The sequence below is a fragment of the Cebidichthys violaceus genome, unplaced genomic scaffold (genome assembly GCF_023349555.1).
Source record: "Cebidichthys violaceus isolate CVI_PGR_0920_01 unplaced genomic scaffold, fCebVio1.0.p SCAF_46, whole genome shotgun sequence".
Taxonomy (NCBI): Eukaryota; Metazoa; Chordata; class Actinopteri; order Perciformes; family Stichaeidae; genus Cebidichthys; species Cebidichthys violaceus.
Window position 1 is genome coordinate 130,741 of NW_027176661.1, and position 26,551 is coordinate 157,291.

Here is a 26,551-nt window from a genome sequence, read left to right on the forward strand (position 1 = left end):
ACAGTCTAGAAATGCCTTACATAAACATGTGCAGTATGAATATGTTTGACCTGCCTTCTTACAGTAATAGTGAAAAACACACAGAACAGGCCTATAGCAATCTTGCTCAGGGCCCAGGAACTGGAATGCATAATGGTATACAGCTATCATCAGTCACAGCTGTGCTTTTCCTGCTACAATATAAAATGTCTACAGTGAAAAGGGTCTAAATCATTCAAGAGATGAACCAGCTGAATCATTTATGGCTTTATTATACAAAAGAACGATTATGCATCCACATTATAGAAAGTTATTTTCTAAACTCTTGCAGTAGTCTGCACATAAAGTGTAATTCATACAAGTATTTAGCTGCAGATGATTGGTTGTTGAGACGCCACATTTCATTGAATGGAGAAAAACAACAGATAAGATAACGGCTCCCATCGGAGAACAACCTCCTGAAGAAAAGAAACAATTCAACTCAAAAATGTTGTACGTGTAGTGGAGAAGGAGACATGGCTGAAAGGTCATTTTATTATTATTATTCGTCCACTGAAGCAGACAGTGTAAGTAGTCCAGATGGTTTTTTGTCTTCAATCATATCAGATTTGATTAACACCAAACACTATGGTGGAAATTTGAGTCTCAGAGCAGACGAGGACTCAGCTGTTTAGTCACAAGTATACACTCCATTTGCAGATATAATACCCAAATGAGCAAGATGGATAGTGACAGAGCACGGGTTAGCTGAGAATTGTGGGCCTTATTCACAAGAGGAAACTTTAATCCTCACACTACTTTGTCCTGATCTCCAACGCACCATGAACGCAACACTCCCCAAAACACAACATGAAAACAGCATGAAGTACGAGCGAAGAAATAAAACTTAATTTGAAGAGGTTTGGTATTCATCACTCAATTAAAGCCATTCTTTCTTTCATTTACCCTCTACATTTTTAACACAGAAAACAGAAACAGCCTACAAAATATGCTAATTCAGAATGAGGGCTAGATAATACATGAACATAGCTGTGGGTAACCTGTGTGAAGGTTTAGCTACCATATCACAACTGACTAGGACGCATCCTCTTTGTCGGGGTATGTCTTCATGTAGACCTCAACCATCGAGTCCAGGTCAAACCCAACATCATAGTTCATGTTCAAAAGAGCGAGACTTTTTGATTTGAATTTGTCCGGCGTGTTCTCCATGTACATCTGGAAGCGCTTGTATGCCACATCACAGCCGTCCTCCAGAGCCAAGGTAGGCACGATGCCGACCAGCCTCAGAACCGCGAGCATGTTTGGGAAGAACTTCACATCGGCCAGCTGCAGCGTCTCACGCAGACTGGACGGGAAGGTCTCGCCTTTGCCCTTTTTGCTCCATTTAACCCACCAGCAGTGCAGCTCCGCGGAGAGGGTTCCTGCATTGGGGATGTCGTTTTTAAACACTTGCACACTCTCTTCCTCGGGTTTCGTGGACTTGTTCTGCTCTATGAGAGTGGGGACCAGTGACAGACATCTCAGAACCTTCAGGTGGTCCTCGCAGAAGATTTCGGTCATTTCTTTGATGACGTGCTCCACCACGGGAACGGACAGGTGCTCCTTGTAGTGACTCTCCGGCAGTATGGCTCCAGATTCTAACTGGTGCTTTCTCAGGAATGACCGAGGAACTTTGACTGGGATCTCCATCGCAGCGGCTAAGTTGACTGCCTCATCGTTCCAGAACTCATGATACACGTCGATGTTGTCAGACACTTCCTTCAGGGTGTGCAATACGGCTTTTAAACTGGTTGTAGCAAAGTGGGCATCTGCTGTTTGGCCTTGCACGTTCTTCCCAAAGGCGTGTGTCAGTGTCAGGGCGTTTTTCAGCACGACCAGCGCCATGACAAATTCAAAATCAGCCAGTGCTTTTGAAATCTCTAAGGCGTTGTGCGTGACTTGATCGTTCCACCTCATGTCCTCATTGTCGTGAACGCTGTCCACGCAGAGTAGCAACGCCTCCAGGATTTCCACCGCCACCTCAAACGCATCATGTCGTCTGGTCCAGCTGGTTCCACAGATCTCCTTCAGTTCCGTGGCCTTCTCCGCTTTGTCCGGGTAGAAAATCGTAATGGCGTGCTCCAACTCCAACACCAGTAAAGGGGACTGACTGAAGAAAGCCTCGATCTTCTTAAAGGTGGACAAGACAAGCTGAACTCCTGACAAAGCCATACCATTTGCCAGTGACAGGTTCAACGTACGAGTAGATCTTTGTGTAAGCACCACCATAGGAAACCTCTCCGTCAGTTTGGCAGCAAATGTTTTCATTTTACCAAAATGTGTCCCAGAGCAGGAGTGGGCTTGGCCTCTACACTGCTCCATATCCAAGCCCCACTTTTCAGTCATTTCAGACAGCAGTGTCTCTGCTAAGGCATCGGCGTCTCCTTCAAAGGACAAGAATCCGACAAACCTCTCCCGCTGGCAGTTAGACTGATCCACGTAACGGAGAAAGACGGGGAGGTACCATTCTCCCGAGATCTTCACCAAGTCGTCAGTAAGTAATGAGAAATGGCCATTTTGTTGAACCTCCACCACCAGCTTACTGCGGATGCATTTCTCACAAACCTCAATCAACTGGTTCAGCAGAGCCGGGGAGCAGCACTCCTGGTTCACGCCGTGCTTCTTCTTGAGGACTTCATCTCCACAACTCATGCGATATTCCAACAATGCCTGAAAGTTGCTTGATCCAAGGCCATCCTGTTTGTCGTCCCCAGGCCCCGTCGGAGGAATGCTTTGCTCTCCCAGCAGTACGAGAACTTCAAATAACGACTTGAGATACTCTTTGTATTCCTCTTCCTCTGGGAGTGTCTGAACATCTGTCTCAGCGGTGTCTGCTTCAGACTTCTTAATTTCTAAAAAGGGGGAAAGCGAAACGGTTGCAAGATAGAAACCAAATCAATTATTAATCATGTGACCAACGTGGATGTTGAAGTCATTTTTTTCACCGTCAAGTAATAAACGTGAGCGTGTTGATATTTCGACTTACTTTTTCTCCCCTTGCTGTCTTTTTCATCATCTTTGGTCTGCAATAATGAATAGCCAAATAAAAAAATGTGATTACATAGAAACTATAAAAATTAAATCATGCAAATTATTGTATTTTAAATCAATTAAGATTTTTTTTTATTACCCACCATCTCTTTACTGCGCTTCACCTGTCCATTCTGAGGTTGGCTTGGTACATCAAAGATAGTCGGTATGGCATCATCTTTCAACACTGTACTCTGAGCGTTCTGAAAACAGAGTCAAGCCAGAAAGGTTAATTTTACATTACTTATGAGAAATTTGACTTATGTTGAACCTGTATTGAAACCTATGTTACCTACATATTCATGAAGCACTACATAACATTGTCTGTTAATTGAATGATTTGTGAAATAATATGCAAAGCTGGATTAACTTCTTTTCACATTTGACTTTAAGTTTGGCAATTACATTAATAGTCCTGCAGTGTCTGGGGTCACATTATCAAAAAAAAAAAGCAGATGTAACTTTCAAACATAACTTACGCTTTCGACCATAGAAGTTTCAAAATGTTTTCCACAAAGTCTGTAGTATCTGTACAACTGGCCGGGTGACTTGTCTATGAAGTCTTGCCTCTGGCATTTTTCAACCCACTTCTTGGACCTGAAAGGAGAAGTTAAACCAAAATGAAAGGAGAAGTTAAACCAAAATGAAAAGCAAGTTTAACGGTCAATTGAACTTTTTAGCTTTGCGATATCAGTATTGGTTCAGTGTGCAATGTCAATTCAACAACCGCAACATGCTGCCATTTCCCCCCTAATCTTTATTTACTAGTAACTGAGAATCTAATGGTCAACAACACCTCAAAAGACAAAAGCATAAAATGTATTTAAATAAATCCTAAAACTGAATGGCTGGACACTCTGGTTTCTTTAACTGAGGACAGCACGAGCTATTATAAACCACACCACCTGTTGACTGTTACACAAGTTATAATGTGTTAACAATAAGTGACTCTTTGCTTTACAAATGTTCCTGAGGATGCAATGAATATGCAGACGCTTATCATGTAGTGAAATACACCAACAAGTAAAGTCACTCAAGTAGCCAAGTAGAAACGAATAAAATCATACACCAGTAGTTTTGCAAAGTGTCCGTGCTGAGAATAATTGACCTCTTTTAGGGCAGACATTTTGACTTGAAGAAACCATCACTTGACCCCTCTGATGTCAAGAACTTCAGACCGGTTTCTCTTCTACCCTTTCTATCCAAAACACTTGAACGTGCTGTCTTTAACCAACTGTCTTCCTATCTCCACCAAAACAGCCTTTTGGACCCCCACCAGTCCGGGTTCAAAGTGGGTCACTCGACAGAGACGGCCCTCCTTACGGTGACAGAGTCGCTTCACGCCGCGAGAGCTAACTCTCTCTCCTCTGTCCTGATTCTCCTGGACTTGTCTGCGGCGTTTGACACTGTGAACCATCAAATCCTCCTCTCATCCCTCGAGGAGATGGGCGTCTCAGGCTCTGCACTCTCCCTGTTTGCATCCTACCTGACGGGTCGATCCTACCAGGTGACCTGGAGGGGGGCCGTGTCGGAACCACGCATGCTGACTACGGGGGTTCCGCAAGGGTCAGTCCTGGGCCCCCTTCTCTTCTCGCTCTACACAACATCTCTGGGTTCTGTTATTCGCTCGCATGACTTCTCCTACCATTGTTATGCCGATGACACCCAGCTGGTCTTGTCATTTCCCCCCGGTGACACCCAAGTGGAGACGCGCATCGCTGCGTGTTTGGCTGACATCTCAAAGTGGATGACGACACACCACCTCAAGCTCAACCTAGACAAAACTGAGCTACTGTTCCTCCCGGGGAAGGGTTGCCCGCACCGGGACCTGTCCATCACCATTGATGATACCGTGGTGACGCCGACTCGGACTGCGAGGAACCTGGGTGTGACCCTGGATGACCAACTGTCATTCTCGGCAAACATTTCATCCGTTACACGCTCCTGCAGATTCCTGCTCTACAACATCAGGAGGATTCGTCCCTTCCTGACTGACGAGACGGCGCAGGTTCTCATCCAGGCTCTTGTCATCTCCCGCCTGGACTACTGCAACTCTCTACTCGCCGGAGCCCCGGCGTCGGCCATCAGACCTCTGGAGCTTGTCCAGAAAGCCGCAGCTCACCTGGTGTTCAATCGCCCCAAGTTCTCCCACACAACTTCCTTTCTCCGTTCTCTACACTGGCTACCTGTAAGAGCTCGCATCCAGTTTAAGACTCTGGTGCTAGCCTACAGGGCAGTGAAAGGAACAGCTCCTTCCTATCTCAAGGCCATGGTCAAGCCTTACACCCCCGCCCGACCACTTCGCTCTGCTGCCTCGGGGCGATTGGTTGCCCCGTCACTCAGAGGTCCTGGCGGCCGATCGACCCGGTCACGGCTGTTTTCTGTCCTGGCCCCACAGTGGTGGAATGAACTTCCCACTGACGTCAGGACAGCGGAGTCGCTGCCCATCTTTCGGCGCAGGCTGAAAACCCACCTCTTCAGGAAGTGCTACCCTGAGCCTTCCACTTAGCGCTTATTGTTTTCATACTAGCTTGTTGCATGACATTACATTACATTACAGTCATTTAGCAGACGCTTTTATCCAAAGCGACTTACAATAAGTGCATCAACATTGGTAATCAAAAGAACTACTAGTCACCAGAAGTCATAAGTACATTTCCCTTTCCAAACAAGCATCTAAGAGCATGAAGCAGAGCATAACTCAGAGCCAAAGTACAGTGCAGAAACAAGAAAAACAGTTAGTGCTATAAGTAATACGAATACAATAAGTGCAACAAGCTAGTATGAAAACAATAAGTGCTAAGTGGAAGGCTCAGGGAAGCACTTCCTTATTGTATTCGTATTACTTATAGCACTAACTGTTTTTCTTGTTTCTGTACTTTGGCTCTGAGTTATGCTCTGCTTCATTCTCTTAGATGCTTGTTTGGAAAAGGAAATGTACTTATGACTTCTGGTGACTAGTAGTTCTTTTGATTACCAATGTTGAATGCACTTATTGTAAGTCGCTTTGGATAAAAGCGTCTGCTAAATGACTAATGTAATGTAATGTAATGTGACTTGTTATGGCAGAAAGAGCCCATGTGAAACGCATGTCGTACCAATAATCCATGCTAGTCAGCCAGCATTCATGATACAACGACCCAGGAACCAGCTCACCTAACTGGAACACCGTTGTTGTCAACGTTATTAATCACACCTGTGCTTTCCCTGCTATGGAGAAGGTCTACCAAATGTTATGGACATGCCCTATCAGGATATTAGGTCGGCATCCGCTGCAGATGTTGGAATTAGATCTTAACTACATGCAACTGCAGTTTTAGTGTTAAATGAGTAGTATTTTTTAACACCGACGTTTGCCAAACTTCTTGTGTTGTGCCTCCTACGTTTATCAAGAAGCAAGGGCACGTGAGACAGAACTTATTAATTGAATATGCGTGTTGAAAGGTGAATAGCGACTTATTTATAATTTGTAACATATTTAATAAACGATGTGCAACAGGGCAAATTCATTACATGTTTAACAAAACTTCTATAATTCAACCAAAATTGCCCTCGATTAAAAATGCATGCAATGTCGTATTTTACGTAAGATTACAAACAAACACGCCGTTCGGGGTAACGTGAGTTAGCGTGAGAGCTTCCTGTTTGCTTTAGCATCTTTAGCAATAGTTACCTTTCCGGATCATGCGGGAACCTGAAGAGTGGCTGAGGGTCGAATTTTCCACTAGTACAGTTCGACACAGCGCAGTGATTCTGCATGATACGTTTCAGAATATATTCGTTTCTTTAAGCGGTGAACCCCTTTTCAGGGTAGCCTACTGTGTTGCTAACGCTAGTTAGCTGTCAAGTATGAAATGTCTAATAGCAATATCCGTTTTATTTCTTTCAAAGTAAAGTACGTGTTGTTTGGACAACTAAATATAGAACTTCATAATGTAAAAACTCACTTCCCTTTTTGCTAAATATTCCAAGGTATGACATTTCATTAGTCATAACCCCCTAAACATGTTCCTATGCCAACGGGTCTGTTAGGTTGTCACGTTGTATGCAAAAACATAAGTTATAGTTATGCTGCCTACCTAACAAGTCCAACTGATCTCTATTTTGTTTTTTGTTTTTGTCCTTTTTATAAGCAGCCTACAATTATTCTTTGAGGACAAAGATAAATAATATAGTGCATACATGTTTTGTAACTTGATTTTATTTTGAAGGCGCATTCGCTTGCTTGTTAAAACTATTTTGTGAGGCTTGATGTATTTAACAACGTGCACCAAATGGCGCGCTGCACTTCTTTCCCATAATCCTCAGCAGTGTTTTCGAAACTCAAAGGTTCAAATCATGCAACGTTTCTGAAACGTCTCTGCCATGGTATATTTCCAAATTCACAATTGACTCATAATGAATAACACACACACAGTCATTCACACCTATTACTATCATTAAAATACAAGCCTTTGCATTGTTTTCACTTGTGCAGAAAATATTGATCTTGATTTTGATTTATTTTGATTTATTTTATATATTCAATATATTCTGCCATGTGTTGTTAACTTTGTAATTGTCTTTTTCTTGAGCGAGTGAACAATCTGGGACATCAACTTTTTTTAAATCCAGAATATTAAAGTCAAATGCCTGACCTGGAGCATGGACAGTGTCTGCAGGCTTCCTGTCTCTCTGCCCTGCATGCACTGACTCTCCTTTCTCTGCAGTAGTCGTGGTCTCGCAGGTGGATCGGCTACAAAACCCTCACATGTTAGAAAGTACAGGAAATACATGATATTCATATTGTTCTTATGTGGAGGGAATAATTTGAACCTAAGCCATACAATCATTTCATATTTACACTGTATTTAACAACTGTTTGATCAACATTTCTTTTTTACAAACTATGGGATTTGAATATTTATTCTATCAAAACAATGCAGACCTTTTCAGCTTCTCTAAATAGTCCTTTTATTTCCCTATATTTTGTATATCTATTAAATATTTTGTAGGTGTATATATATCAACTTGGAAGATTAATGTAGAAAAACTTGTTAACTGAAGTTTAAGCTACAACTGTTAAGTTCAGCTTTAGTGTTAAGAAATGTGAGACTCTTTTTCCCTCTTGTGTTCAGTTTTCATTGGTGAAGCATGTTCAGGGTTGGATTACTTCACACTACACAGTCACTAGACTGGACTTCTCCTGTACTGCTAACAGTCACATCCACATCTTGATCAGTGGACAAAGATTTTAGCTCAACAGTTTACAATGTTTTTATTCTCATCATAGAGAGGACCATGTGACTCATAAAAAGAAACTGAACAACCCTCCATTATAACTTTACTCAAGTTAGTGAGAACATGACTCTGGATAATTTGAACCCAAACGCAAAGCATGCTGGGAAGAGTGATAACAAGCTCACAATCTTTCTGAACAACTTTGGTTTGATGAGTTCAGTGTTTAAAGTTCTGAAATGGCTTCAAAGCAAAAATAATATTTCTCACTTTGTACTGAATCAAAAGTAGAAGTTTTATATCATGAATGATATAAAATATTATAATATAAGGCTGAAGGCTGGAACTGGAAGAGAGGTGGAGCAGGAGTCTGGAGATGTCGACCAGAATCAACAGGTAGAGGCCAGGGCTGTAGACTGTTGGAGGAGGCTGTAGGTGGAGGTTCTAGCTGTCTGCCAGCAACCTGCAGGTGAAGGCGGCTGCACATTCTGGCAGAGGCTATAGATGGAGATTTAAGTAATAGCTGTCTGCCAGCAACCTGCAGGTGGAGGCAACAACTGCAGGTTGTTGGCAAAGGCTGTAGGTGGAGGTACTGGTGGCAGCTTTCTACCAGAATGTGAAGGAGGAGGCGGGGGCTACAGATTCTGGCAGAAGGTTGCACCCTGAACAGATGGAAGCAGTAGGTGGAGATTTAGGATACAGTTGACTGCCAGCAACCTGTAGGTGGAGGCGGCAAATGCAGGTTGCTGGCAGAGGCTTTAGGTGGAGGTTCTAGTTGCAACTTAGAACCAGAATGTGCAGGTGGAGGCGGCTGCAGATTCTGGCAGAAGGCTGCAACCTGAACCTTAGGTGGAGGCAGTGGCTTTAGGTTGCTGGCGGAGGCTGTAGGTGGAAATGTAGGTTACAGCTGTCTGCAAGCAGCCTGCAGGTGGAGGCAGGCAACTGCAGGTTACTGGCAGAGGTTGTAGGTGGAGGTTTTGTTTGCAGCTTTCTACCAGAATGTGCAGGTAGAGGCGGCAACTGCAGGTTGCTGGCAGAGGCTGTAGGTGGAGGTTTAGGTTACAACTGTCTGCCAGAATGTGCAGGTGGAGGCTCTGCAGATTCTGGCAGAAGGCTGCAACCTGATCCTTAGGTGGAGACGATGGCTTTAGGTTGCTGGAGTAGGCTGTAGGTCGAGATTTAGGTTACAACTGTCTGCCAAAGTATGCAGGTGGAGGCGGCAACTGCAGATTTTGGCAGAAGGCTGTAGGTGGATGAGGTTGCAGATGGAACAGTTTTTTTTTGTTGTTGTTGTTGTTGTTGTTAGAGGCGGTGGATTGTGACCAGAGGAGGCTTTAGGTGAAGCATTTGTCTGCAACTGTCTGCAGGTGGAGGCTGGACAGCAGATGGAGGCTGTTTGAAGGCAGAGTTTTGATCTGTGGATGAGCTGGCTGGAAGAGGTTGTTGGTGCAGAAATTAAATACAAATGATTGAATAATATAATAATATTCTGAATGAAAGAGTCAAACATACGTCAGCATATCATCTACCACTTGATGGCAGGTCTGCCGGTACTCTTCCACAGAGTGATTGAGGATCATCAGAGGTCCGTCAGGGTGCAGTGGAGCAGAGGAGGGCTGGGGGCCGGGGGCCATGTTGGAAACCACTGGCAGCTCAGCAGGTGGGATGGTGGACAGAGGCCTTGAGAGCAAATTAAACAACAACGGCATGGCAGCAGCTGGAGTGGAGGGCTGAGGAGTGACACAATTTACCACCTCTGGAGTTTCTGCAGAAGGTTTGGGAGGACGAGCCACAGAGGTCCACTTCCTCTTCTGGGGATGGTCGGCAGTGGGAGAAGAGTGCTGCTGGTTTGGGGTTGAATTCGGCACTGGAGAAAGGTCAGCAACACACGAGAGATTGTCAGGCTCCAGTTAACTCACTTGACAACATACAAACCCAACGGGACAGTACGGAAATTTTTAAATAAAAAAAGAGAGTAGGGATTTCTAAATTCACTTTGACTTGTATTTCATTGCAGACAGTAAGAACACTAAATATTTCATGTTTTATTGGATGCAGTGCAGAGGACTACTTTATCAAATTAAAAGACCCATCATAGATTGTCTTTTATCTATAACACATTTTATTTTATTTTACACCTGGCTGCAAGAAGAATTCAAATGTATATAACTTGGATTAACTTTGATGGGAAGTTAACAGGAAAGTCACTGTACAGTAAATGAGTCCAATAATCGGTATAATAGGCCTGTACAGTTGACTGTGTCCCAAAACATTCAGTATTCACTACTCCACCATGTGTTTGCCATTTTGTAAAGCTGTCTGATTCTCTAGTTCTTGAGGATTACATCATTGTGAACAATTTAGGACATCAACTTTTTTTTGCATCTAAACTATGAGAGAGAAATGTGTGTCCTGGTCGTCCCTGCAGCATGGACACTGTCTGCAGGCTGCAGGCCTCCTTGCTCTCTGTGGCCGACTGGAGTCACACTGCTACGACACACACACGTTAGAATGAGGCTCCATGAGTACAGTAAATGCAACAAACGGCACTAAATGATATGAATGTAATTTCACAATTTCCTGCTAAAGTTCAACTTTCCTCTAGAAAAAGACATTACTCTTCATGAGCATGTAGGCCTATTAGCCGTGTCAACTGAACTGAATCTGTGCTGAAATATTACCTGTGTGGTAACCTGAATAAATATTTGAATTTAGGAATGTGCAACACTGAAATAGAAATAATGATGTCTTTTTTTGACACAGCTGGGATCTTCTTCAGGACAGGACAACAATATCAGGCAATAAAGCAGGACCCACATTAAGGAGCTCATAGTGTCAACTGGTTTTATGTTTTAGTGCTGCATGTTCACACAAACAAATCTATGAAATCACCACAAAGTGATAAGAAAATATGTTGCATATCTGCTGGGAGGAAATTCAAGTACTTCAGAGTACAATAACACTGTGTGTCTCAGGTGGGAGCTGGGTGATATACATGTGTGATATAAATCAATTTGTGTCCAGTCTTACGAACAGCTACTTATGGGGGGACTAGACGTCCTTCTGCAATTATATTACAAACTATTCATTTCATCTTTATTTTCGATTTTCCAACATGTAGTTGAGCTATGGCTCTTTCACTTTGCTCTGTTAAAGATTAAAATGCTCAAATACATTGTTCATGCTTGTTAGCAGCAATATAATTACGGTACAAAAACTCGGTGGGGCATCAGTTCTGCTCAGTGGAACTCTCCAAAAAAAACAAACTTTATTGACACATGTCAATCTCAGCACCTCTTAGGCTCTTATCTTTGTCAATCAAATCAAACCTGCATTAACTCTATCAAGCCTGCACATATGACAATAGAAATAGATTCCTTTCACACAATTGAGAACACATTTCCTCATGTATGTTAACACCCCCACTTGTTCTCACACGATCTTCAAAACAAGCAAAAACAAAACATAAGGCATGTCCCCTTTGTATCATGTACATTTTCACATACAAAGTTAATCCCCAAACATAAACTTAATCAACTTAAACTGTGTTGCAGGTTTTGTCATCATGTCATCAACATGTAGTTGAGCTATGGCTCTTTCTATTAGCTCTATTAAAGATTAAAATGCTCAAACACATTATTTATGCTAATGTTCTTAAGTCTTTAAAGAGTTAAAGTCACGAGTTTTACCAATAAGTGTTATCCTCGCACTAATGTGTTTGTTTACGCCGTTTGTTTTTAGTATCCTTTCCTTTTAGTTCATTAAATGTGTCTCCACATTGAAAGAGGCACATTTTACGTACGTGGCACAGCCTCATAAACTTCACTAAAGAGGTCTGTTCAAATCTCCAGAGAGGACGACATGATCGCTGATGATCTAACGGTAGTGACCTGACCGTGAAAACATCTGGAAGACAGCAGTCGTCCTTGGGATGAGTCCAGCTCCACCAGAGCTGTCGGGACATTTTGATTATCCCTAAAAAATAATCCATTTACTATGGATACAATTTTTTTTTCGATGTTCTGTTAATTGCCACACGTGCTACAGTATAATGACTCCAGTCGACGATCATTACGCATAGATAATAAACACTGAAATTCAATTCACTTAAACTGAAATTCAAAAACACCATTAAGTCAACACACAAGAAACAACATCTGGACATCTGTTGAAGGTCCATTGCTTCTTTTTATCAACATGCATTTTCCCATAATGCACCCTTCCCTTTGACGGAGATACATTTTCCTTCAAAGTTTAATTCAAACAAATACAGTTTGCTTAAGATAATTCCAAAATCAGCAAACAACTTTGACCCATTTGCCAACACAATCATCACATACATACAGATGTTCTGCTAATATTGATATTTTTTCCAAACTTTCATTTCGTCATAAAGAAAGCCCCGTTAGTTTGCTGTATCTGTGGCACTGCACTGACTGCTGTGATTGACGCTCATTGCTCATTGCGCTTCTCCAGGTGGAGGCGCTGTAGGACAAACAAACACAACTGGTTTCTGAATGTTTTCATGGGAACTAGAATATAAAGAAGCAGTGATGAAGCTGCTGTAACATGTAAACAACATGTGTTGTTGTATCAGCTATTTGATGAACAGTAGAAAGAGTGTAAAAAGACGGAGTCCCGCTGTGTTACTCAGGCTGCACTTTAACCAATCTGGCCCGAGCGCCCCCACCGGCGGGGGCAACGCATGCATCCAAAAATGAATCCACTCATAACGTGCACTCATCAGTAACGAATATAATGATGCCGCATACCTGCTCAAACTGCAGCTCCTGCGCTACAAAGTCATCTCAGCTGTTTGTACACACTCCAAACACAACATATGACAAAGCTACGTATAATACCAAGTAACACAATCGATATAGCGCCCCCTAGGCAGTCCCACTCGCCACATTTATGCCAATAACGTTTTGAAAAATGAATTCAATGCCAACACCCGTTAGCTCCGGAGATCGCTAGCGACCAGACTGTCGCAGCCATTTTTTTCACATTCCGCTACGACACAGCCTCGCAGTTTTACTTACAAAACAAAGCCATCATCATAATCCGCATAATCGATCACATCATAAACCAGCTCCTTACTTTGAGATGTTCTGCAGCAAAAAAAATAATTAATCCGGTCATGTTTACTGTCCATCTGTTCAGCTCATCATCCTCTGTGTGGATTCAAAGCTGGCGCTGCCGTCGTGTGCCTCGTGTGCCTGCTAGCGGAAGGGGCAGGGTTATACGTCTCAGCAAATCGGATTTGAGAAATTTGACACTTGGGTAGTTTTTATTTTATGATTGGCTAACGGATTCTGTCATTCAAAGTCACGTTAGGTTGTTTCAACAGAGCAGGCTGTGACGCGTCTATGGAACGTTTATTGGGTCAAATCGGCCCTTCACACAGGCTGTAAGGCACTGGAAGAAAAAAAAACTGGAATTCAGACGATAAAATCCCATGGATGACAAACATTAACAGTCTCAGAGAGGATCCAGGCTCTCAAAATGATGCCAAACTGCTGCATATGGATAGATTGAACACTATTAGTGATAAAAGAAGTGAAATATATAATTATATAGTATATAAAATTACAATGAAACAGCTGGAACAAAATTACATTTTGGTTGACCTTGTTTGACCTCTCCGTACTAGATCAAGATGTACTAGATAAAGCTTCACTATATCAAAGTAAAACTTTGTTTAGAGACCCTCAACATATAGTTCTATGATCTGGGAGAGCTGGAAAGCTTGGATCTACAAATTTCGAATAAAGAAATATCCTGAAATTGCTTTTTTTTCCAGTCGAAAATTAGAATTTTCAATTTGTGCTGTGTGCCATCTTAATTTACTCTTAACCAGTAACATATATACTGATATTTACACATATCAACTCATCTCACAAGTGTTAGGGTTATTTTAATACCAAAAGTATTAAAATAGCCCTTACAGTTGCAACGCTACACTCATTATCGTATGGGTATGCTATTTTCGAGCTGGAGGCCTAAAAATCGGTCTAGGGTCCAAAACGTTTTAACCTGCTCCGTCTCCGACCTGGGCCGGTGTAACGGTTTAACTAGGGACCCTGTTAACTGGCGACCTTCAGCCAAATGCATCTGTTGTTGTCGTAGTTACGGCAGATGTTGCAAATAAGCAGATAACACGTAGCTGTCTTCGTGAATGCCGTATTGTTTAGTTTTGCATTACATTGTCAAACCTTCTCATTTACAGTCTTTGGTCAAAACATACCGGATTCCACTTTGGATAGTCTTTTGAGAAAACAAGTCTACTCGAGTTTGAAACGTTGCGTGTTGTTTGTGTTGAAACAGGAAGAGAGCACTTTGCTCTTCCTTTGAAATAATAAAGTTGGTAAAAAAACACAAACGTCTTTAGAGCCTGTTTTGTGCAAACGTGTCACGTAGAAGAACTCTGTAGCACAGTTAAAAGAAGACAAATATATATAAATAAATAATATTTACGGGATTCAAACTCATATCATTGTGTGGGGAAAAAGTCGGTAGTCAGATGCACTATCACTACACCACCATCAACGTACTACGTTGTAATGTAGACTAAAGTTAAACAACATACAACACAGTCGCTTCTCAGAGCAGAGGGCCGCCAGATCAACTTGTGACCACACTGCGCGTTTTCTTGTTTGTTAAATTCTCAGTAGCGATAACTAAATGATATGCTGATTATACATATTCCAAACAAAAACATTAAAAAAAAAAAATTTAAATGAAGCATTTCTTTTTTGCTTTTTTGTTATTTGTGCGCATATGTTGCACAAGATAAAATATTATATTTCAGAAGTGTGGATATGATCACTCTAAAAACAAAACACCATATTTCAGGCACATTAATAATGATTTTCTAAAGCATATATTTGTAAGTCAGTCATTCATCTCAGAACTCGGAACATTCATGTAGCCGTCTGTTGCTCTAGCCGACTGTCGCTCTAGACGTCTGTCGCTCTAGCCGACTGTCGCTCTAGCCGTCGTTCGCTCTAGCCGTCTGTCGCTCTAGCCGTCGCAAGATGTACTTAAAGTACCAAAAGTAAAATGTACCCTCTCAGTGTTTTACTATTATATCTGATGTTTTAGGATATATATTACTGCATTAATGTGTATGCTGCATGTTTTGAACTCCTTTATATACTATTGGTTAGTTTAATCTAAAGCAATGCATCATATTCTATAAGATCATGTTTGTAGTGTCAGTACAGTACATTATTTACCTCTGAGATGTAGTGCAATCTGAAAATCGCCCCTACGCCCCTAACCCTATATAATGCACACTCAACCCATCAACTCTGTTATGCTGTTCATTCTGTACACATTACATCTCATTGATAACCATTGAATAAATATTTGCCACGCACCAGCTGTTATTGTTATTTTGCGACTAGCCTTTTCTCTTCTTTTCCTCTGTTCGCAGTCGTATTGGTTTGGATTGGGCGTGCACAGTGGCAGATATTTTACACAGTCTGAATGCTTGTCCTGAGTGGAGCACAGTGATCGCTGCCTTCACTTACACTGTATTCAGCAGCTGCCGCAGACATTGAAACGCACCAACCTCTTCACCCTGCTGGTGCTGGTGGGCTTCCCTGAGGTAGGCAGAACATGTGCCACTGTAAACGTCGGTACGCTCGTGCTCCCCGACTGTCTAAGCTCAGCTGTGACTCCTCTGTGTCTCCGCCAGGTGCTGTGTGTGGGCACCCAGACGGTGTTTATCGACAACGCCAATGAACAGCACAACATAATTTTGCTCAAGCACTTCACAGAGAAGAACCAGGCTGTGGTGGTGGATGTTAAGACACGCAAGAGGAAAACAGGTTGGTGCAGATCACTTGAAAAACTTTTACCAGCGGCTAGAATGGAATCAACCCTCTGTGTGCTTTCTCCTCTGTCTAGTGAAGGACTACCAACTCATCCAGTCTCAGGATTCCACTGCAGCCGGTCTCCCAGGGCAGTCAGAAGACCAGGGCTTCCCTAACACCCTGCTCAGCCGCTACCTGAGCAATTTCACCTCAATCATCAGCCACCTACTGCAGACCAGCCAGGACAATGGCTCTCCTGATGCTGTGGAGGCATCCTGGGTTCTCTCTTTGGCCCTTAAAGGCCTCTACAATACCCTGAAGGTACCTGCCATGACCTAGGAATCTGCAATAGTCTGAGAATTTTTTTTCGATGTGGAACAACTATCTTAGATCATATAAGATTCTTCCAGAGGGGGGGTTTTCTCATTCTGTTGTGTCCTAAACATGGAGGAGAGCAAGCTCAGGAGGACATCCGGCAGTCGGGACTGACCCAGCTGCTGGTGAGGAAGTGCAGCAAAGGGACAGGCTTCAGCAAGCTGTGGTTGCTGCGAGATCTAAAGATCCTCTCCATCATGCTGTACTCCTCCAAGAGGGAGATCCACTCCATGGCCCAGGACCCAGAGCGAGACCAAAGAGAGCAGGACAAGGAGCACGACTCTGACCACTACATTAGAGCACTCTTCTGCATCACCATTCCTGGAGGTGCAGAAGAGGTCAGCTGAGACTTTCTTTTTAATTTACTTTCTTCCACCGATCCACCGTTGTGGCCTCGCTCTGAGGAGAGGAACACCAAGGCCGTGGACACTGATATGATTGTGGTGTCATGCGTGGTGAGTTGTTTAAAAATGTGATCTGAAACAGCTTTTTGTTTTTTTGTTAACAAATGATCAGTAAACACTGAATCCACATTGCCACTGTGAAAAGGCCACCGAGGAGGTCAACGTAGTGGCCCAGAAGCTCATCACGAATTCAGAGAGCAACCTGCAGCTCAGCTACGCCAAGCAGAGGCGCACCAAAAGTTCTGCTCTCTTGCACAAGGAGCTGGATGTGCGAAGCAATCGGGCAGTTCGCCAATACCTGGTGAAGGTCAACCAGGCCATCGCCACGCTGTACCTGGCCTCGCTGCTGGCCAACTGGCCCGCGGAGGCGGCGTTGAGCGAGGAGGCCCTGGAACTGAGTGGTGCCTCGCACATGGCCTACATCCTGGACATGTTGATGCAGCTGGAGGAGAGGCCGCTCTGGGAGAAGGTGGGAGAATGTGGAGTTTGTCTTATGCGATTTCCACATATGATACATTACTGGTGTTTTGTAGATTAATGTGATTTATAATAATCCGTTAATAAATAGATTCTCCAGCGGGTGCTGAAGGGTTGCAGCCAGGGTATGCTGTGCAGTCTGTCCCTCACTGCTTGCCAGTTCATGGAGGAGCCAGGGATGGCCGTGCAGATCAGAGAGTCCAAACACCCATATGACAACAACACCAACTTTGAGGTGGGTAAACTGCCTGTCATAGCTATTTATGAGACACACACAAAATGTAAATTTAACTAAAGACGACTTTGCATTAGAGCCGGCTATTAGTACACATCCTTATTTGAAACGTTTTGTTTTTCCAATTCAGTTTAAAGGATGCATTGTGTCCATCTTTTCTCTCTTAAGGACAAGGTGCACATTCCCGGAGCCATATACATTTCGGTAAAATTTGACTCCCGCTGCTACACAGAGGAAGGCTGTGATGAGCTCATCATGTCCAGCAGCAGTGATTTCCTCCAGGACGTCCAAAACTTTAGCGGCTCGCCTCAGAAATGGTCCGATTTTGAGATTCCTGGTGAGGAATATTTTTTAAAAAGTCGTTCAATTCCTTTTCTTCTTTATGTGTTTGCATTTCAGATAATTTGACATGTATAAACATGTGTGTTGTGTGTGGGTTTCCCTCAGGTGACACCCTGTACTACAGGTTCATGTCCGACATGAGCAACACAGAGTGGGGCTACAAGTTCACAGTTACAGGAGGCCACAGAGGACGTTTCCAGACAGGTACTTCACATTAACACGGATACCTTGTTTGAGCAAACCTGCTTCATTTGGTGGAGAGCGTAGTGCAGGTCGTCACTTTTTCTGCACTTTTGCTTCTTTCTAATCAGGTTTCGAGATACTGAAGCAAATGTTAGCAGATGACCAAATGCTCAGTCACCTGCCACTGGCTGACATCTGGGAGTGGCAGGTGGGCGTGGCCTGCCGCGAGACTGGGAACCAGCGACTCAAAAGCCCAATCCCAATCTCCACCCTTACGGACTCACGGACTCGCGGACTTTGAGGCGCGCTCCCGCGAAGTCCATGAGGGTTTAGGACTGTCCCACTGTCAAATTGTTGAGTGTTTGAGGGCTCTCTCGCAGACATTATGAGCCCTTTATGAACCCTTTCTGTAAGTCAGCATTGGATGCTGACTTTGCCTAAGGGAATTACCCACAAGTCATTGCAATTTGACGTTAAACACGGGGTAACCAGTGGACCAGTGAAAAAAAAGGTAAATAAAGAGGACGGCTCAGGTGTGTTCAGACTGTCTTATTATATTTACACAGAAACATTAAGGGTTAAAGATGGAACATAAAAACACATGAAATCAGAGGATATTTATTTATTTATTCATCAAATATTTGATTTTGTCATTGAAGATGTTTTGACAAAAACGAGTAAATATATTATATGAAATTACCTCTCATCTTATGAGGAAAGAGCCTGGAAGACGTTCAAATCAGGGAGTACAAAGTATAAAATAAATACTCACAATTATACATCATATTTTTTGTCGTTTTTCATAGTAACATGATATGTTGCAGCAAAGTGCTGTCCCATTCGTATTTACACCATTTCAAGCCCTCACAGTCTCTCACACTCAACCTCTTACCAGGTGACGTCCGTAAGTCCCTGAGGGTTCAGGGTTTGAGGCTTTAGGGGGGACATTGGGATTGGGCCAAAGCCATTCACTTGTTGCTCCGCCTCCTGCAGTGTCAGTCCCAGACGTAAGAGTCCAGCCTTGCCTGTATATTTCTGTCTCTGTCCTTCCAAACCTCTTCAACGCTTCTCACACTTTTTCTGTCAACAGTGAAATCTTGGGAAAACTGTAAAGTTAAGTTGTCGTGTATAAACACCCAAAGTAACATGCACAAACATCAAAGTAACATGCACAAACATTCTCACTTGGGTCTATCCACCTGGACCTAGGTAGTGCTAATTTGGCTAAGAGGACCCAGTGCACATTCTTATCTCAGCAGTGTATTTTCCCCAGAGCTGCAGGTCTCCATACAGAGTTTGCATAAAAGATAGAAGCCTTTGTAAATCCCTCATGTCCTGGTAGTCACCACGGAAATGAGGTAACGGATGTGTTTAGGAATTTACATGTGTGCAGACTAACTCAGCTCCCTTCTGGTCATAATGACCTCACACAATTTATGGGAATTGTAACCCTATTTAAATTTTTTTCTTTCAACAATATTCTTGATTTTCCTCCCCCTCAACGATGTGATTTTGAGCTTTTATCCGTCAGCTCTGAGATTAGATGATTCATGCCGAAATGTGCCTTGGGAGTTGTAGTTGTAGTACGTTTTTGTTTTTTTAATGCACACAAGCTTGTACCTTTTGACTTTTTTATCAAAGAATAGATATTTTGTATTCTTTGTTTGTGCTGTAGAAGTGCTCCAAATGTGAGTCACAGGATATTGAAAAATCTGTAAACAGAGGCATCTTAAATGTCTCTTCTCGCTTTCCAACCTTAATATGCAACTTACACAAGTGCTATGTGGTAACTTGAAGCCTTCAGGTCAGTGCTGTAGTAGACATCTGGTGTCTAGTGGTTACACTTTTGAAAATACAAATATTTGCATATTCAGACATATTAGATTTCTCAATGAGGGAAGGGCAATTAAACATTTTTGTGGAAAAACAATAACAGACACAAATTATTATTCCAAGCATTTTAAAAGATATCCAGTGGAGGAGCGTTGTAATAATGGACTTTGTCCAGCAGGACACACCAATAGGAGAGTACATAGAGCATCTTTGAGCAATGTAAATGTTTAAACATGTGTTTTATTCATTCAGATAAATACATAAGTAATTTATCAATTAAAAAAATGACAGATGTATTCACATTAATAACATCCGACACACACATTTTTTAAGTCAAGTTTTGTTTATGGCTGTTGGCGGTTACAAGATGCGCTACTAAGTCATGCTAGATATAACGTTGGACTCTCGTAGTTTCTTTCCCAGCCACAGTTTTGCCTTTCTGAGAATATGGCTCTTCATTGTCCCGTTCTGCATGCGTACTTTTGTTTGTTCGTCTAACTATCGATTTGTTTGCACTCCAGAGCCTGTGAGCTGACGCTGCTGCAGCCTCTGTGGCAGCTCTTCATGTCCATGGAAAACAGCCTGAGCCAGGATCCCACCAGTATCACCGTGCTGCTGCCTCTTCACAGAGCCCTCACTGAACTCTTCTTCATCGCAGAGGCCCGTGCCATTGTGAATGACGCATACTCACACACACACACACACACACACACACACACACACACACACGCAGGCCACATCTAGTGTGTGTAGGTGCTGTTGTATTTAAAGCCGGAGGTGTGGCTAAGTGACATTTTGGGTGTTTGTTTAGTTGTGTTGACTGTTTATGCTGTGATGACAGCCTTTGGCTTTGCTGTTGAATATAGAAACAATTGTTTTAGTCTACTGTCCCTGTTCTTTTGGCCTGATGACATATTCAGTCTGAGGCAATTTAAATGAAATGATGAGAATGAGATTTAGTATATGCTTTACCTCTGTCTTCCTCTCCTCTCTCCGTCTATATCTGTCTCTCTGTGAGATGAGCATGTTTTTCCTCCACCCACCTGTTCTGTTCTGTGCTGGGCTCGGGGCCAACGCCCGGCCCTGCCATCTGCCAGACAGCACAGTCCACACTGGCTCCATGCAGACTGCTTGAGAGAGGAAGAGATGCTATCCATTTTGTGATGCGTTTGGGTTCTCTCTCTCTCTCTCTCTCTCTCTCTCTCTCTCTCTCTCTCTCTCTCATTTGTCTTGAATTATTGATAAAGAGTATTCTCATGGATTATGAGCATGCCGTCAGCCAGGAGTTTCCCATCTGTAAATGCAATTGAACCAGACAGTCCCAGAAAAGCACAATCTGTCCGGTTCTGGTCTGTTTGGTGAAGCCTGTGGCTGCTGACCTGACGATAAAATGACATCAGTTGACTTGTCGTCCAGGATGGATTCTGTGCTCCCATCTGCACCGACCGAATGTCGTTTCAAAGCGAGTTGCTTAAGTGGAGTGGCACGTGTCAGCGGCCACCAGGGGGCAGTAGCAGCACACAGCCGTTTATCCTGGGCTGCCCTTCATGGACACTCCAGTGTTGTTTTAACAGTGATAGACACATGGAGATGCATAGATTGTGGTTGGGAGTGTTTTGCACACGGCCCCCAGTGGTTGTATTCAAAATAGATGCGTTGACCCATTCACTTCCTTCATATAAGCTTTGCCAGCATTGCCAGCATTCAGTCTTAATTAAGCTAACAGTCTTAACACAACCGCCTTCTGTTGGTTTAAACACACACACACACACACACACACACACACACACACACACACACACACACACACACACCTGCTACCTCTTGTGGCAGCTGTCATGGTGAATGGTGGCTGGTGTTGCGCTGGGTTCAGGATGTGGTTCAAAGGTATTACAAGAGATTATCATTTAAAAAAAAAAAGTCAGTTGAGTTGAACCTGAATAAAGCCAGTGAATTTGATTCCACACTGGGTCACACAGACGACAACTCGGCTGTGTGACATCCAGACTGGATTCACTTTTCCAGCACTTCTGCGTTTGTTCACAGAGAAGTGTATAAATAGACAGGACTGTTCTGAGGCTAATATAGAGGGGGAAAGTCCTATTTAAAATCCATCCTGAAATGGACATAAATATTAAAATCCTTCTTCAGCTGTAGACTTCAGTGCTCTACCTACAACACAGCACACCGTCTGTCATCATCCTCCTGAAAAGTAAAGTTTAGTGTGGACTAAACTTGTGTGTGATGGTTGGTGGCCCTCCTCATGTTGACATTTGAGATCAACTGCAGTGATGACATACAGCCAAGTTCAACAGCTTCGTAATGCCTCTACTGTAAAATCATGGGACGCTAATGAGTGAACACATCAAGGAGTCCTCTGTGTCCATATTAGGTCTGAGCCCACAACCAGCTGATTTTAAAGATGTAGCGCTGTTCACATTCCAGCACGAGTCCTCGGTCTTTGTACGCACACAAAGTTCACAACCAGGTCCGCTGAGATTCAGTGAACTCTCTACCCCAGGAAGTGAGCGTTATATTTAGGAAATCAAAACGGCATGTCATGCACTACTGACTGGACAAATGGTCCTAGGATGTTCCCCACTATAAACAGTCGGGGTGCTGTGAGACGGATGGTGGACGAGGGCTCTGGACTGTGTCTCCAGCTCTGTAAAAGCTCAGTTTGGCCGGTCTCGGCCCATTTAGCCGCAGTGCGTTCTTATCTGTGTTCCCTAACTCCCTGTGCTTATAAAACCCGAGTTATGCCTCTCCCATTGGGCTTTAGAGTGAAGCGCTGTTTGGTTTGTTTATAATTGCAATTGACTGTTCCAGCATTCCACAGTTTCAATTTGATGCTGAGATGAGATGAAGAGTGGTCAGAGAACCAGGCCTCATTTATGACCAAATTCCTCCCTATGTAACCTCTTAGTGCAGTCGGTCTAGGGAAGCTCTGTTTATTCATGACAGTTATCCGTTAACTGTTACTTTGCGAGCTGCATTTAGGAAACATGACAGGAGACACCCTTGTAACAAGCCTTTGATGTGTTTTCCAGGCACAGGGCATCCTCCAGGACTACTTGTTGGCCATGACCACTGACGAGCAGCTCCTCAATCACACAGCAATGGTAAGACTTTTTTAATTTTTTATTAGGGATGCACGGACACCAATATCGGTGACAATGGGGCCGATTTATTCCATTCATTTCTATGTTTATATACTGTATACATTATATACTGGAATTTTCAATTCCTGTTTAAGTCTTAAATTAAAAAGGTTTACAGTTCAATTGTAATTTCTGTTCATTTTGAAGTTTTTTTTTTTATCAAGTTGCTGGTGCATAATTTATTATTTGAATAATAAATAGCAATTCAGTACATATATACCTATGCATTTAATTGTTACATTTTGCTTTAGGAAAGAAAAGGTACGTGGTATCACAGCTCAGAGTCGGTGCGTCCTTATTTTGCATAATAGCCACTAATGACTTTTTACATCTCTACCTTTCCAAGTTCAAAGTCCTGCCTTCAGCCAGGCTCTCTCGGGTCATCTTTGATGTTTTCAGTGTTGAATTACTGCTTGACGTGGACGATAGTAGCCAAGTTTCCGCTCACCCTGAAGTGTTGTAATATTATGCAACCCTTTCTTCAATACGCAGTCCCGTTGGTTGACCAGTCTTCAGTCGCCGTGAGTCAGCTGGAGTCTCTTCTGCTAGTGAATCACCAAGCTGTTGACACCAAGCAGATCCCTCTGCACCTCCCCCTTTTGTTTTGAATATGTGTGGGCCGCACTCGGGACTAATGTATTTGGTAATTACAGTCCATTAGAATTTGAAGCACAGCGAGCCACAGCGCTCAAGAGGAGCAGAGGATGCGGGGTGGTGGAGAAAAAACACATTGTGGGCGGTTCTGTTGAGCAGTTACCTAATACCTGTCAGGTAGAAAACACAACTATAGATGACTTGGCCGTAGTGAGGACTATTATGATAACAATGGTGCAAAGTCAACTGCTTGCTTTAAAAGGTGATCACATATCAGTGCAGTGGTTTACAGCTTCTTCACTGCCCTCAAGTAACAAAAAAAACAAACCGCTTTAACATTGTGTACCAACTTAACAGAAACTCTTTGTAGGTTTGTAAATTGAAATATCTTAACCTAACCAGCATATTGTATTGGAACAGCAGCTCTTTTTAATACATTGCACATCATAAGGGCCATAAGGTAACAGGTGCAGCAGCCTGTCTATCTCTTAAATCCATCAAACAATATTTTTGGCAGTTCTTCGATTATTTCCAGTTATGTTTTTTTTTTACGATTAATGACTACAGGACAGCTCTGGGGACTTCACAGTGAACAAAATTTCAATCTGGCCTTATGTTTATTGTTTTTCAGATAAATGATCTTGATTAAAGTGAGATTTTGACCTGATGGTCAAATGTAACAAAACAATACATTTTTTACCAGATTCAATGACACTCTGTACCAAGACAGAGAAAAACAACAACCCACTTATACTGAAATCATCATTCTGCAGGCAGCAGTGAACAAATGTCTGTGGAGAGAACAAAAAGCACTGAAGGCAGTTCAATCTGCGAAGCACAATTTGTTTGTTAAATAAGGTGACGTAAATCGCACAGAAGTCCCTGATTCATCGGTTTAGTCACCCCTAGATTTGCCTATTTATCATCACTCAACGTGTACAGCACAGGTGGAAAAGAAAAGGTGTTGACACTGCTTGATTTTCTCTCCCCTGCACTGTATTTCATTGACATACTTTTTTGTTGTTGTTTTAATTGTGTAGGCTCTGAAGAACATCGCTGCCATCAGCCTGGCTATCAATTACCCCAATAAATCTACCAAGCTACTCAACATGTCCGCTTGAGAGATGCCCTGAGAGACGGGAGAACAACCGGAAGGGGCCACATCCTGACTCAGCTGGTTTCACTTTGAACAAGAAAGGGAGTGGTGACCATCCAGTGCTTTCCTCCTTTAAAGGACCCGCCTCCACTCCGGTAACTCTCTGCGGTAACTCTGGACAGGAGTTGTGGAGGGGTCCTCAAAGAGCACTTTCCACACTTACTCACAATCCTTTTGTGCTTCAAGGAAAAGTATACTCCCCCCCCCCTCTTTTTTCCTCCTAAACAGCAGCCGCCACTGGGTTACATAGTTGATCATGGTGAAAACAGGGCACCATGACGACGTACATGTCCCAGTGGACATGTAGAGCATCCTAAAAATACTGTCCAGGACAGTGGAGTCTCATTATTCACCATGGGGAGAAAGTACTGACCTACTCGCTCATTCCACTCCTTCCTTCCTTTTATTTGATCTCCACTTCCTTTCTATTTCTACCCACCTTCTCTCCTTCTTCCTTCCCTATTTACTTCTGTCCTTTTCAGACAACAGAAGTAGATGATGGTATGTTTTTCAGGGCTCCTGTTGAAGGGAAGGATCCGTGCATCGTCACAGATATCCGAAACATATATGTGATCTGCAACTTTCTGTCAGGACGACAGGTGTGATGTGCACTAGAACCCACAAGATGAAGATGATACTCAAACAGCCATAGTCTTTGCATAGAATGAGGATCAACATTACAGCTGAGGGAAAACTGTGATAACATACTATTCCAATGCATTCCTCTGTGTTATTCTATCAATATGTTGAAGTATTTTACTAGTGAATGAAAGACTATTTTGATGTCAAATGATGAATAACAGCCAAAAAAAAAGTCATTGAAAAATTCAGAATCTGTTGAAGTCCTTCAGTTTTATCTGCTGATTTATTTATTAATTATTATTATTTTATCTAATGCGTCATTTTCTAAAGCATAAAGTTCAACGCTTTATGAAAGTCCTGATTTATTTTCACTGCAGTGAATGAAAAGCTGAATCCTAAATAACAGATGGACCGTCTTTCCTTCACATCACTTATAGAGACTTGATGGACCGTCAATGTTAAGAATTGAAGTTTGACACACTGATAAAGACACATAAAGGTGACTGTAAAATAGACACATCATCCCACTTATTCAGCAGTACGACATCTCGTGTGAGCTGGGAGAGTTGAATTCTGTAATGCTGAATTACCTCATCTTTTGTAATTACACAGGTAATTGGTGTGACACTTCCTGAAATGTTGATCGTGACTCTTCACATTACACTAACCCCACGTTTTATTGAAGCTGAGATCCATCGGTGTTCACTTCCACAGAGATCAGTCATGTGCTTTCAAATCTAAAGTTTTAAAGGGGAGCGAGTTGTTGGGGGCTGTTTTCCGATCATTACTGTATTCATTTCAAATGGAGAGATTATTTTTAGTTGTTGGAAGTCATGGTAGTTTATACCAAAGAAACCAATCATTGTGAGCCATGAAACATCTCTGAGAGAGCTCCTGGTAGAGTTCCTTCTCCGTTTGTCACATATCAGATAAGCTACCCAACGAGAAGCTGGAACAGAGGAAACCTTCACACTTCGTTCTGTTTGGCTTCTACGACACTTCACCTATCTACCACGTGCCTATAGTTAAAAATGAAGCAATCATAATTTAACTCATGTTCGCCGAATAGTTATTAATTCTATTTTAAAAGAGTTTTTTGTAACTTTTTACTTTTAATGTTTCTT

General features: G+C 42.7%; 1 protein-coding gene and 1 pseudogene across 1 annotated transcript; one reads left to right on the plus strand and one right to left on the minus strand.

Annotated features, from left to right (window-relative positions):
• Positions 1-231: 231 nt before the first annotated feature.
• thap12a (THAP domain containing 12a) lies at positions 232-6,885 on the minus strand. Its single transcript, XM_068729533.1, has 5 exons — positions 6,722-6,885; positions 3,528-3,645; positions 3,153-3,251; positions 3,005-3,041; positions 232-2,870 (listed from the first exon to the last, which is right to left on the minus strand). Exons 1-5 carry the CDS (start codon positions 6,805-6,807, stop codon positions 1,054-1,056), a joined length of 2,157 nt encoding a protein of 718 aa, XP_068585634.1. The 5' UTR covers positions 6,808-6,885; the 3' UTR covers positions 232-1,053.
• Positions 6,886-14,788: 7,903 nt separating this feature from the next.
• Positions 14,789-25,682, plus strand: LOC137886786 (zinc finger ZZ-type and EF-hand domain-containing protein 1-like; annotated as a pseudogene).
• Positions 25,683-26,551: the final 869 nt, after the last annotated feature.